At 45.4% G+C, this 14,380-nt stretch overlaps 1 protein-coding gene across 5 annotated transcripts in view; it reads right to left on the bottom strand.

Annotated features, from left to right (window-relative positions):
- Positions 1 to 14,380, bottom strand: part of ANKRD27 (ankyrin repeat domain 27) — a 68,345-nt gene that overhangs the window by 30,251 nt on the left and 23,714 nt on the right. For 4 of the 5 annotated variants that reach the window (XM_037819297.1, XM_037819298.1, XM_037819295.1 and 1 more), the window contains 12 exons: positions 12,233 to 12,343; positions 10,341 to 10,497; positions 9,396 to 9,550; positions 8,892 to 8,951; positions 8,752 to 8,805; positions 8,586 to 8,651; positions 8,421 to 8,497; positions 7,590 to 7,711; positions 6,145 to 6,223; positions 5,300 to 5,432; positions 1,105 to 1,197; positions 168 to 295 (listed from right to left, as the gene is read on the bottom strand). In XM_037819297.1, coding sequence (XP_037675225.1) covers positions 168 to 295; positions 1,105 to 1,197; positions 5,300 to 5,432; positions 6,145 to 6,223; positions 7,590 to 7,711; positions 8,421 to 8,497; positions 8,586 to 8,651; positions 8,752 to 8,805; positions 8,892 to 8,951; positions 9,396 to 9,550; positions 10,341 to 10,497; positions 12,233 to 12,343 — 1,235 coding nt within the window. The remainder of the gene's footprint in view (positions 1 to 167; positions 296 to 1,104; positions 1,198 to 5,299; positions 5,433 to 6,144; positions 6,224 to 7,589; positions 7,712 to 8,420; positions 8,498 to 8,585; positions 8,652 to 8,751; positions 8,806 to 8,891; positions 8,952 to 9,395; positions 9,551 to 10,340; positions 10,498 to 12,232; positions 12,344 to 14,380) is intronic. The other variant, XM_037819296.1, reaches the window with a different exon arrangement.

Here is a 14,380-nt window from a genome sequence, read left to right as displayed (position 1 = left end):
TTTTCCAAAGAGATAAGCAGGGAAGATGTGACTGTCCTCACTTTACAGCCAAGGAAGCTGTGAAGGTACATTCCTTATGCACAATCGCATGCCAAGCAGGAAAAAAAGCTCAGCCCAAGGCCCTTGTGTTGTCATTCCCAGGTGCCCACCCAGGAGGACCCTCTTACCCAGAGACCAGTTTCTCACAGTCATCGCAGAAGCACAGAGGGTGGCACATCTTTTGGATGGCATCTTTATCACAGTCTTCCTGGCTCAGAAATCTTTCCACTTCTTTCTGATTCCCTGATGCAATGTGCTAACAAGTGACATAAAAAATGTGACATGAAAAATAAATATTAAGGATTATTTCTTTTCCAAGGTGTGAGGACATGAACTGCTCTCTGGGATCTGCTGCAAGATAATCTGGGTGGATAGCGAAGGTGAGTAGGGATAGAGATGTAACCAGACTGGCTTTATGTTGGTCTACTGCTGAAGCTGGGTGGGGGCTCCCAGGGGTGTTAATTATACTACTCTGTTTTTGTATATGTTAGGAATTGTCCATAATTAAAACAACAACATGACAAAAACCACAAAGCAAGAAGAGTAGGGGGCAGCACAGCTCTGAGCCTGGGTGTGGATTTTCCCACCTCGATAGAAAAAGTCACCAGGGAGCAATTAGCTGGAGACCCCTCCAGGAAATGAACTTGCAGGACTCTCCACAGGCTCTTCCTGCTAACCGCCCTGTACTTCACTGGTGTGGAGATCTGGAGGATCTGGAGGATCTGGGGGATCTGAGGGATCTGGAGGAGGACTGCCCTTGAGACTGGTTCCCCCCACCACCGGGTCCGCTCCAGATCCGCATTTGAGCAGGTGCCACCCCTGCGTGTCACGCCACCAACCCAACCACCGCCCAGCGCCTGCGCGGCACAGGCAGCAGCCCATGGGGGTGGCTGCCACTGTGCCAGTCCAGCAGCTGCAGCCCAGCACGTTGCGGGGGATGTAGGAACCATGCTGTTCCAACTTTAGAACAAGGCCACTAACATGGCTTTCTATAGAGAGCTAGAGGTGTGGAAGCCAGAGTGGTCCTCACATGTCTTTACCAAGGAAGACTTCTTGGTGTCTCACCTGGAATAAGCAGTCAATGGGTGTTGAAGTCATCTGAGATAGTAAGCTCATTCTTTGCTTTAGGAACAGTCTGTCACCGAAGCCCTCAGACTCCTGCAGAGAAACCAACCAACTTGTTTATTCCCTATGGCGAGCTTTCTGTGCAGATCATTCAGAAGAGAAGGCCTGAGAGCAGAACAGGCCCAGCAGTGCCTCCTTCCCCCTCCCACCAAAACAAAAGCAGACCCTGGGGGGGTTGCCCTTCAGAAGGTGGTATCTCTAACATGGTTTCCTGGTGGGATCCCAGAAGGAAAGGGGCAGCACACCTGCTGTGTGTGTGTGTGTGTATGTGTGTGCATACACATCTGAGTGTGGAATGTAGCACAGGCACCATCCCCCAGGTGGGAACCTGGAATGCACCGGCCTCCTCCCTTTGCAAACATTTGCCCTAATGCCTGCAGAGCCCGATCGTCTGCTGTTTTATGAAGGGGCTAGAAACAGTAAAGCCGTTTGACGGCTGGTTCGTATTTCCCAGTGTGAACATACTTATAATAAAAGGGCGGACAGTATCGCCACTGGCCCGAAGTCCATCAGGACACTGGGAGAGCTCCTACATGGGCAGATTCTCTAATTCCAGATCAATCTAGCTTTTCAAAGATCCGTCCCAATTAATAAAGTCAGATCTTCAGACTGAAGGTAACGTTTACTTAGATACAAACATCTAAAAATATATTCTTATTTATGAAATAATTTTTAGCAAGACACTTCACTGCACATTTGAACACCTGCATCTAAATTGTCTGATGAAAAATTAGCGTCCTGATAAAGAGTCTTGACAGGAAGTAAAGGGGATTTTTTTGTAGGTCAGCTGCTTCCAAAATTCACCAAACCCTGACAACATTGTGGAATAAAGCTCTCTACAGCCTTCGAAGTCCTCACTCAAGAGTCCAGCTAAAGGTTGAGCTGATAGCACCTCTAGGAAAGGCCGTTTCTGGGGTCCTCTGTCAAGGCAGGGTCCCTCATGCCAGCCCCCTATGGCGGCCAACTTAGCATACGAACACGAACACCTCAGAATTACAGCTATTTCTGCGCCCAGCTGCTATGCCCACTCTAATAACCTACCCTTTACAGTGATGTACAGCCAAGCAGCACAGGGTCAGTTTGTGCCGTATATATGTTTCCACAATTAAAAAGAAAAAAAAGCTAACATGACCACAGACATAGGGGACTGGTGGTTTGATGGGTTGAGCCCTCTACCATAGGTTTTACCCTTGGGAAGACGGTTGCTGCAAAGGAGAGGCTAGGCCTCCCTATGGTTGTTCCTAAGAGCCTCCTCCCGAATGCCTCTTTGTTGCTCAGATGCGGCCCTCTCTCTCTGGCTAAGCCAACTTGAAAGGTGAAATCACTGCCCTCCCCCCTATGTGGGATCAGACACCCAGGGAAGTGAATCTCCCTGGCAACGTGGAATATGACTCCCGGGGAGGAATGTAGACCCGGCATCGTGGGACGGAGAACATCTTCTTGACCAAAAGGGGGATGTGAAAGGAAATGAAATAAACTTCAGTAGCAGAGAGATTCCAAAAGGAGCCAAGAGGTCACTCTGGTGGGCACTCTTACGCACAATTTAGACAACCCTTTTTAGGTTCTAAAGAAGTGGGGTAGCTGGTGGTGGATACCTGAAACTATCAAACTACAACCCAGAACCCATGAATCTCGAAGACAGTTGTATAAAAATGTAGCTTATGAGGAGTGACAATGGGATTGGGAAAGCCATAAGGACCACACTCCACTATGTCTAGTTTATGGATGGATGAGTAGAAAACTAGGGGAAGGAAACAAACAGACAAAGGTACCCAGTGTTCTTTTTTACTTCAATTGCTCTTTTTCACTCTAATTATTATTCTTGTTATTTTTGTGTGTGTGCTAATGAAGGTGTCAGGGATTGATTTAGGTGATGAATGTACAACTATGTAATGGTACTGTGAACAATCGAAAGTACGATTTGTTTTGTATGACTGCGTGGTATGTGAATATATCTCAATAAAATGAAGATAAAAAAATAAAAATTAAAATTAAAATTAAAATTAAAAAAAAAAAAAAAAAAGAAACAATGACAATTAAATGTAATACATAATCCTGGACTGTATCAATTAATGGAGGAGAAAAGGTCCTAAAGCACAATACTGGGATACATGGGGAAAAAATGGAATACAGAATGAAAGCTTGATGTCAATATTAAAGTTCTTAAACTTGATAACTGTACTTACAGAGGTTACGTAAGTGAATATCCTTGTTCTTAGGAAACTTACATGGAAGTATTATGCTCAAGGAGCAGGATGTTTACAACCTACACTCAAATGTTCAGAAAAAAGATATATAAATACATAGGTAAGTAGGCAGCTAGATACAGATATAGATATATATACAGACTGAGGGACTGATGGATAGAATGATACAGCAAATGTGGCAAAATGTTAAAATTGGTGGATCTGGTATCATCTGGGTATCAGGAGTATGGTGGAGTTCCTGTATATGTTCTGTATTATTTTGCAATTGTCCTGTAAGCTTGAAATTATTTCAAAATAAAAATTTTAACGAGAGAAAAAAAGGGGGCCTGAGAAGCTGGCTGGTGCTGTTTTGACAGCCACCTCCTTACAATCTGGCCAAAGGCCTTAAAGTCTTGGTCTTCTCTTAGGTACCAACGAAAGTAAGAAAGCAGGACAGCCTCCTGTTGTGGGGGCAGCAAGGGGACAGGGGCACTTTTGAGGCAGGGACACCTCCAGGTTCCCTGGCAGCCTGGTGGGGCCGGGAGGGCAGGGCCTCTCAGACCAATCAGAGGGAAGGAATGAGAAAGGCAGGGTGTGCTATCACGGAAACCACTCCAGACACCATGAGAGCACCCCACGGTCCAGAGCCTCAGAGAAGATGATGCAAGAGGAGAAGCTACGGACATGAACGGCAATTCTGATTCTGCACTCACGTGCATGTGGAGGCACGTATGCCCACAAGTGTTCACGAATTTCAGTGATTTTCCCTTAAATACAGAAACAAAACATGGTAGAAGGAAACACCTTTCCGGCCAACCACAGGTGAGATGGGATGGACAGGCTCTAATTTCACCCACACATCAGCAGGGGATGAAATCGCACCCCAGACGAGAACAGAAACTGATTCTTCATCAGGCACCATGATACTGTCAGGCTATACACCCCGCAAGTGTAGTATGATCTCCAATTTTGGTTAAAAATAAAATTGTATGTACACAGAAAAAGGATATATACCAAAATGTTAACAAAAGTCATCCCTGGCTAATGAGATTAGGAGTTTTGTTGTTTCCACTGTAACTTTATATACTACAAATGTTACTTATAAGCAAACAGTAGTCTTGTAATCAGAAAAAAAAAGAATTCTTTTCGGGAAAAAACTAATGCTATATATGACATTACCTTAATTACATAAAATATATACAGATAGGAAAAAGACTGAAAAATAGACAAAAATATTAATAATGAATGAATTCAGCTGGTTTATCAGAGTGCACCTGTCTGGACAGGCCAGTGTTCTTTCCCAGCAATTTTAACTTATTACTTTAGGAAATTCTAAAATCAGTAAAAAAAATTGAGGTCACATGAATATTTAATCCTCAAGACTCTTGGTTTGTAATACAGAAGTCTCTTAAATTTTATCGATATCAAGTTTGTGATTTCTGAGCATACTGTCACATTTTACTGGTTGGTATGAAATCAGATAGGCCAGCAAGGCAATCTTAGTTTAAGATTCTTACAGCTCACATAGAAATACAATCACCCCCCCAGAGGTGACTAACCAACCAACCAGGAAAACTGCCACCGAGCCCTAAAAGTGTCTACATTCAGAAGCTCATTTCTTGCCTATCACAGTCAAGAAATCCAAATTCACCCCTTCTGGCTTCCTTTTCTAAGATACCAGCTTCTCCCCATGTCCCACTGAAGGTGATTACAGGGATTAAGGAGGCAGGATCTTAATAACGTGGATCCCAGTGACAACCTGCCTACTTTTCAATCAACTGGGTGCCTGCTGTTCAGTTTGCGGGGTCGTTTTCAAGCCTGGCAGTCCCCCAGCAGCTGAGGCCCCTTCCTCAGGAAACCACTGGAGAATGATGCTCCCCCACATCAGCCAACCCTACGAACGTGCAGGACACCCACAACGAAAGGCCAGGGCAGGAGTGAGATCTTACAGGTGGTTTCGCGGAGAGGTTTCCTTGCCGAATGTATTCAATTGCAGCCTCAACTGAGGTCAGGCAGTATCCCAATTCGTCTTTTGCTGAGCTGCTAAATCGGAAGTTTTTGATGTAACTCAAGTTTGCCATCCTAACAAAAGGAGGAAAGACGTTTTATCATTGTGTACCCAATTAACACTGCTGCAAACACAATGCTACTGGCTTGTGTGACTCATCAAATGCCTCAAGTAAGCCAGTGAGGGCTCTGTCTCCTGGGAGCTAGGGCCACTGGCCCTGAGCTGAGCCATGCCAGGCCCATCACTGGGAAGCTGATCTGCACAGCAGTAGGCAAAGGGCACAATGACACTTATGGTGATTAAAAACTTTCACCCACTCACCAGTAACAGAGATGCACAATACAGACCCCTCCCAAATAACATCTTATACTCATGTACTTCCTATGTAAGTACAAAAGAGGATATTTTCTATTTAGAGTATGTGCAATCAAGAAAATAAAGTGACAACTACTTGTTACTTTTTCTGGAACAGTGTAATTTTTAGAGAGCTGAATACTGTAAAGTAAGCTGTAGGTTCTAGTAGAACTGGAGTCAGCTTCCCGTGCAGCCAGTGACCAACTGCATGCTCCAGTACAAGAAACGTAAGCTCCCTGGGCCTTGACTTCCCCAACTGTAAATGGAATGACAGGCACCACCCTGCAGACGAAGGGAGGGCAGGCACAGCCCTTGGCTCACAGGAAGTGCTTAATTAAATTAGAGCTTTTCCTAGAGTTACAATAAAAACTACCACAGTACCATACTGCCATTTTAAAAAAGGATTTTTAACAACAACAACAAAAATGTTACCAGTTAGGGATCTCTGTTTTCACAAGCAAATATAACAGGACTGATAGCAGATCATCAGCACACATGGTCTCCAAGTTAACTGAAAAGGGGAAAAATGTGTTCAAAGACCTTCATGAGACTCAAATGGACCAACTAGCATATCAACTCCCCACCACCGTCCAACCCACAAAACCACAATCCAATAAGATTACACTTCAGGGAGAAATTAACTGCACAATTTCTTTAGAGCGCGCTAACTAGATATCAGATTCAGGAGGGAAAAAGAAGGCCCAGCACTTTCAGAACATCCAAGCAACTACCCCTTGCTACCACCCTGGACAGTGAGGGAGCCCAAGGAAGACAGTGACGGCAGAAACAAAGCAAAGATGAAGCAAAAGACTCTTCCTGAGGTCATTTCTGTTTTAAACACTATGGAATCTGATGTCCACTTGCGGTGCGATTTTTTTTTTTTTTTACAATTTGAAATGTACATGGAAGTACTGTGCTCAATACTGTGAACGTTCGCATGGTACAGAGGAACAAATTGGGAATGTCCCTCCCACCCCTGCTACACAGTCTCCTTTCCCAGAGGCCACACTGCTGCTTCCTGCCTTTCTTTCCAGAGACAGTCCACGGACACAACACCGAACATACGGCCCGTTAACCCTCCTCCCCTTTCTTAATGCTGTTGGAAGTGTGACATATATAAACATATATATACATATATACTCTTATTTCACTACAAATTAATACCTTGAAGAGCCTCCCCTTTTTACACACATTGATCTGCCTCCTCATTACTTTTTCCTTAGTTTATTTGTTGGGTTTACTTTTTTCTCCTTAAAATTTTTATTTTGAAATAATGGCTACAAAAATAATACAAAACACATACAGAGAACTCCAACATAACCCCCCCATATTATATCTACCAATTTGAACATTTTGCCACATTTGCCATCATTCTATATCACCATCCATCCATCCATCCAGTAATCCACCCGTCACCTGTATATTTACCTACTTATTTTCTAAACATCTGAGAGTAGGTTGTAAATATTATGCTCCTTAAACACATAATACTTCCCATACATTTCCTGAGAACAAGATATTCACTTATGGATGTTTGGTTTACTCGTTAAAGTGGAAAATTTCCAACATACATGAAATTAGGGAGAACTTAATGACGAACACTATAATGACCATGTAACAATTATGTATCCACCAACAGATTGGCTCATTTTTAAAACTCTGCTTTCCCGCCAGCATTTTCTTACCCAAATTGTGCCTGATCTATCCACCATTACTAGGTACCCTACCAATCAGAACAGATTCCAGTGCACTCATTCTGGAATGCACTGGCCCGACACCAGCTCCATCTGCGTGATCCTTTGAGGCAGCACTGCCCCTCAAGAGGCTTTTCTCCTGTGCACATCCACCTCCTGCAAGGTCCCTCCCCAAGCACAAACCTCTCTGGCTAGGAGACTGCGTAATTAGCTGCACCACCTTTCGCAAACAAATCAGCTTCTGTAGTGGGGAGGTACATTTGTTCAGCTGACCCAGTTCTCTCTTTGCACGAGGTATGTTGAAGCTGTAAAATAATTTAGCAAGTGACGATTTAAGACCACAGGAGCACCTTTCTTCCTTGATCCTAATAACATACCTTCAAGTTATACATTTACAACAAACCAAAAATCATGAAAAGTAAAAACAGAACAGAAGTATTTTTGACTCAAGCCAGTGGCAAAACACAATAGGCTTAAATGCCCAGTTCAGGATGCCAGGTAATATAACTGTATCAGAAATTTGGATGAAGAAAACCTTTAGCTCCAGAGGGAAGAGCCCAAGGGGAAAAAAAAAGTTTAAACCTAAACATTTCCAACAGATGCTCTTGCAACCTATTAAGTTGCTTTTGCAACTTAAATCAACCCAAGAGTAGGTGCCTCTGTCAGGGTTCTCTAACATGGGCAGGTGAGGTGTCTGAATGCAGGACCCACCTGGGTGAGCTGTGTGCCCCATCTGGAGGTGAGACGTACATAGCCTGTTTAGCCATGTTCCTAGCCCCTTCCCCTTTTGATCCCATCCAGCCTGCAAGTTGGCACACAGGAGCAGGAGGTGACAGCTGTGAAATGGTCATCTGTCAACTTCATTCCTTTATGTTTGGTAACAGATGACTGCAATGCTCCTCAGTAAAACAAAGCCAAAGCAACATACTGTTACTGCTGCCAACAAGCCCTGAGGGGAGAGAAGTAGTGTCCCGGCCTCCAAGGACACTAAGTTGGTGTAGCGGAAGCCCTTACCTGAACTCAGGTTTCACACCAATATCTTTCTGCTGAAGATCTTGAAGGCTTCTTGTGATTTTGTTAAAGGCAGCATCCTAACAACAGATTTTAATGAAGCTTCAGATTTCCTAAGAAAGCATGGTATAAGGCTCCCATCTCAGAATAAGACAATTTAGAACCTACCTCACTTGCCTCCACTGTCCCCACATATTTAAAGATCAGACCGTAAATACCATGATGGACGTACATCTGTGAAATCAATGGGCCCCAGTCAGGGTGTCTGTCGGGCAACAAGGAGAGCCTCCCAACCCCTGCTGGCTTCGCTCCCCTTGCTGCCTTGGCCTCTTACCTCTACTGCCTGCTTCATCAGGTTCATCTGGGCCTCCTGCTTGGCGAGCATCTTCTAGAAGACAAGAAAAGTACTGTTAAAGAGCCTGGATTTGCATGTGGGCAAGCTGAAAATTCTCTTTGGACAGCCCTGCTGCTCACCAGGTGAGAGTCCCTCAGCAGCTGCTGGAGGCATTTGGTGTAGACAGCATTCACTGAGTCCTGTGCAACACAGACCAGAGAGAGGCACGTCACCCTCACGATAAGAGGCCCTCAAAACTTAGAACATGGCAAATGTCCTGGAGGGAGGGAGGCATTTCATTCACAGAGTGTATTTCTTGGATGATAAGCTTAAAGCACTAATGCAAGTTCATCAAGTCAAGTACATGATTTTTATGCAAGTTTTTTTTTTTCTTAGATGTATATTCACAGAAAGTAGGAAAGCTTCCCTTTGGGGTTAACAAAGATGATTAAAATATTCATCTTTTCTACTTTCTGTGATTCTCAAATTTTCTACAGTGGCTTATATCACTTTAATAATTAGAAAAAAACATTTAAATAAAACTTCCAACAGTGCAGACAGCACACAGCAAAGTTTCAAGCTAAACAGAGAGGGCTGCTAGGGCTCTGAATTAGCCTGAGAAAGGGCAAGACGCAGCTACTGACTATGTGGTGACGAAGGCTCTTTCTTTCACACTCTCTGAATGTTCGGTGGAAAGAGGCAATGTTCCTGTCGAATCTTTCCGTGTATCTTCCCAAAAACTCTCTCACATCTTCGATGGTTTTCAGGGAAAAAGGATCTGAGGGTGTTGAAGGCTCTTCTGAAAAAGAAACAGAGGGTCAAGCTGGCTAAAGTCTTTACTGTTTCCTGGGGGGGGGGGGGGACCACATCCTTTGCCCTTTCACACAGGGTTGGGGCCCATCTTCCATCTTCCAGGAGAGGGAGAGGGGGAGGGGAATGGCCTTATCTCAAGATTAGCACAGTCACAGGACAGGCCAGAGTCCTAAGAGCCTTGTCATCTCCAGGCCTCTTCCTGGGTCAAAACCAGGATGATGTGAGACTGTGAGCATGACCTGTGAGGCTTAAGTGAAGGAACCCTGCTTCCTGGCAAGGAGGTTTACCAAAGAGCCTCAGAGTGCATTTAGCATATCAATGGTTATCTCAATTTCCTGGAGTGACTGCAGAATTTTTATTCATTAAAAATATAAGATCTCAAAAAGGCACAACAATGGAGCTGGGTGGGTAATGCTGTAAGAGCAACCCTAAAGCTGAGGCCCAGAGACAAAGCCAGGGCTACCACCGTGCACACCTCCAGGGGGCGACATCCACATCCTGGTCCATCGCAGGTACCCTGAGGCTTGTGTGAACGGTGCTTCCTGGAGGTGTCAGCAGCCAACCTTTGCAGCCCTTTGCAACAGCCCCAACCCACATCCCTTTCAGTCAAGCTGACTTTTTGTTCTAGTTCTAGCAGGGATTATTGTAAATGGGCAGATTTTCAATGGACTATTGAATGTTTTATGGGATGTTTAATCCTGTAACAACTACATCTGGGGGAATTCAAGAAACAATGTTTTCCCAAATCAGGAGAAAGGGATTTTCTCCCAGAATACCTGAACTTTCTCTCTTTTCCAAAGGATGGGCTATACACAGTATGCTGAAACTTTCTTCTTTTTCATTGTAGAAAGTTTCCTCGAAGAGAATGGGCACTGAGAGAAGACAGGCAAACCCGGCTCCTAATTTAATCCTGTTTCCTTGGATAAACACATCCTGGAACAAGAAAGCCATCACTATCCCAGTGGCCGGTGGTGACCATCCACCTCCTCTTTACCCAGCCCCAACACAGCACTTAACCAGATCCTGTCCCGCCTCTACTCCCCTGTGGGTTTGCAGGGGCACAAACACTCTTCCAGTTTGCTCTTGTTGATACTAAAGTGCTTTCTTTCCCTTGTGCACCTTTTGTTCCTCTTCTTTTCACTATGTAGCTGTGGCTAGAAAGTGCCCTGATCCTTCTTAAAGGATGCCAAAAAAAGAAAAAAAAAGCATTATTGTTCCCTGGAGTAAAGGAATCCCGTACCCTTTGGGAAAAGAAAAAGCAAGCAGGCTCTCCTATCCGAGTAAGAGATCTGAATGACCCTTGTTGCAGAGTGGATGAGGCTCGCTTGGTCCTTCCACGGCTCACTGAGACGCAGCCACAGTGGGTGCCCAGGGCAGACGAGCCTTGGTAAGCCTGATCCCTTCCACTCTCTTTGCGGATTTAGGTACCCACAGAGAACAAATAAAGTAACAGGCCACAGGCAGCAGTGGCAAGCAGATCCAGGGCAGGAAGAAAGCTGGTGTGCCTCCCGAGCTCTGGGGACCCTGCCCATTCCCCCCACCCTCCACTGCAAGGCCCAGAGCTGCGAGTCCCAGGGACAAGAGCAGAGCAGCCTCGCTCTCCTGTGGGTGGGGAGGGGGAGGGGCCAGCCCCGACCAGGAATGAAATGTTCCCCCTCTCAGAACCTACCTGCCTCCATCTTTCTAAAAACGGCATTCTCCTTCCCCAAAGTTAACATCAACATGATGACATAAACTGACATCATGTGCCTCCTGACATGTGCCTCCTGTGAAAGATAAAACTCCCCTTCTCTGACATTCCTACCAAAAATACGTAAGAGGAAACATCACATAGACCCACACTGAGGGCCTGCCTACAAACAGAACAGAACAGTCAATGTCTCGAAAGACAAAGAAATACAAAGAAACTGTTCCAGATTAAAGGAAACTAAAAAGACTAACAACCAAACACAATGTGTGATCCTGGATCTGAAAAGGAAAAAAAAAATACTATAAAAGAAGATTATTAGTGTAATTAGCAAAATGTTTGTAAGGACTGTATACCGGGTGACAGATTCAATCAATGTTAAACTTTCCAAGTGTGATCTGCACTTAAGAGAATGTAAGAGAATGCCTGTTCTTGGGAAACACACGCTGAATTATTTAGAGGTAAAAGCACACAATGTCTGTGACTTACTTTCAAAAGGTTCTGAAAAGCTCATGATAATCTGTTATATAGTGAGAGTGATAAAACAAATGTAGTGAAGATACTAGCAGTAGGCCAATCTTGGAGAAGTGTATACAGGAGTCCTTGGTACTTTATTACAACTTTCTGTAGGTGCAAAATTATTTCAAAATGCAAAGTTTTTAAAAATTAAAAATTCATCCTATATATCCATTTTGTGGCCAAAAAACAACTAGCTTTCAAGAGCATTGGGATAAAATAGTTTACTCTGCTGCAGATATCACAGAGGAGGGAATTCCAGTGACACTGCAGAAACCCCATGGCCCTAGGGCACCTACCCAGCCCCTCCTGGCCCTGTGCACCATCACCATCTCCCTTTCCCCACAGTCCCCCATGGAGACAGGCTCCCTAAGCCATCCACCAGGCTGCCATGTGCCAAGGCTGAGAAGCGGGAGTCTCCTCCCTCCCTCCCAGGCCCTGGCCACCCCACGATGAAGCAAATACCTTTCCATTTAGGGTCTGAAAATGCTCTTCCACTGGGATCAAAACGTAGGACTCAAACTGACATGTAGATTGAACATTGCTTGACAGGCTTCCTTTGCACGGTACTAAGACCTGGAAAAAACAATTAGGGTGAACACTAGAGAGACTGTCGTTTGCTAGTTAAGCAGGACAGGACGTATTCAGACGCTCCAGCTGGAACTGTCTGGGGGCTACCGGCAGGGAGACGCCTGGAGTCCTGCCTGGGGTCCCCTGCTGAGAGGGCAGCATGTGCCTGGAGGCAAGTCCAGGTGGTGGTGCTGGGACAGAAGCAGACGTTCTCCACCCCCAGCAGATGGAGGGTGCTGAAGACCTCTGCCATCTGCAGACAAAGCTAACCCCAGGCCCCTCCCCACAGCTCACCCCAAGCACCAGTTGCAAGTGTCAACAGCTCAGGAATCACTCCAGATGAAGAGGGTATGGTTTGGAAAGGATAGGAAAGTGAAATGAACAGGTCACTCACAATCCCACCACCCAAAAGGTAAAGACTAAACACTGAAGACTGTTTCCTGCCAATCTTTTCTCTGTCCTTTTTTTCCTTTAACCTAGTTGTGCTCACAGTTTGGCAAGGATGCAGTAAGGGCTGCAAAAACACGATTTCCTATCGCAGGCTGCCCCCTTTGATGGAGACTCAAGTGTACCCAAAAGGAAAATGACCAGGCGGGTGAAGGCCTGCATTGCCAGGTCTCCCAAAGTGGCCCAGCACAAGGCTCAGCAGCACAAGGCTCAGAAGCGGCTGGTCGGGGCTCCCCCTCATGGCCTCAGCCCCTGCAGGTGTGAAGGGGGCAGTGAGGGGACCTCCCACACAGGACAGTGCAGATGATGAAGAAAGAAAATTTCGCCCCATGCCTGGCACTGCTCACATCATGACTAGAGAAGGTCCTTCTTCCAATCTCACCAAATTCGGAAGGCACTGCACAGATCCCGGGTCCACAGGAAGAGGAACAAAAGCTCTCTGCCTTGGTGGTTTTCACTCCAGCAGTTAGGACCAATGACAGCTGATTCCAGCAGAGGCAAGAAATTAAACCACCCTCAGGCCCCTTCCAAACCTAAGGGCTAATGATTCAAAGGATAATATTACAAATAATTGACTTCTAGAAATCGATCAAGTTCCCTTCAGATGCACGTCTTCCAGTCGCTTGTAATGTCCTGAAATCAGCCTTGTCTGAGACAAATATTTCTCAAAACCACTGCATCCATGAGTTAACATCCCAATTCTATACTGTATACATCAGGGTTTTAGCTGTAGAGGGAAGAGGAAAAGTTTTATGAGGAAGAAACGGCCCTACCTATCTCCAAAGCTGAACTCTCCACTCCCTTGCTTGTGGGTTTTTCAACGTTATCAAAACATTTAAACATTCAGAAAAGTAGAAAAGTGATGCAAAGAATACCCATAAACCCACAACCAAGATTTAACACCTGTTACTATTTTGCCATATTCTAACATTCTTTAAATACAAGAAGAAAGGTTTGTCTAGCAATGTCATCTCAAGTAGCCTTCGGTAATACGGAGCAAGGGCCACCCTTTGTTGAACAGTACTGTGTGCTAGGCGCTGTGCCAAGGGGGGTACATAGATACTACCTCAGTAGATGCCTCTGCAGGGTGTTTATGCACTATACCCACTTTACAGACAAGGAAACTGAGGCAAAGGGTTATGCAGGCAGTCGGTGATAAAGCTTTCTGTCCACAGTCCTATCCTCCTGCCTCCTGGACACCAGCACCCAGAAGCAGGGCCCAGCCACTGGAAGCAGAGTCCAGGGTCCAGGAGCAGGGCCCAGCCCTTGGAAGGAGAGCCCAAGGCTGGAAGCAGTGCCCAATACCTAAAAGCAGAAGCCAGAGAATGGAAGAAAAGCCCAGGGTCTAGAAGCCCAGCTCGGGGTCTTGAAGTACAGCTCAGACCCTGGAAGGAGGGAACAGCTCCTGGAAGCCGTAGGGCATAGTGTGTGGGGCCTGGAACCATAAGGAAACTCTGTTTCCTAGAGGAATAAGGATATTTGGACCCATATAAATGAGGGAATTCCTAGGGCCATAAGAGCACACTGAAGACAAGACGCATGTGCAGAAAAGACCAGGAAGGACTCTGCAGCTTTTACCTTGGGCTGTTCTCTGAA

This window comes from Choloepus didactylus, chromosome 27, assembly GCF_015220235.1.
Source record: "Choloepus didactylus isolate mChoDid1 chromosome 27, mChoDid1.pri, whole genome shotgun sequence".
Classification (NCBI taxonomy): Eukaryota; Metazoa; Chordata; class Mammalia; order Pilosa; family Megalonychidae; genus Choloepus; species Choloepus didactylus.
The sequence above is the reverse complement of the archived record's forward strand: the minus strand, read 5'-3'. Positions and strand labels throughout refer to the sequence as shown.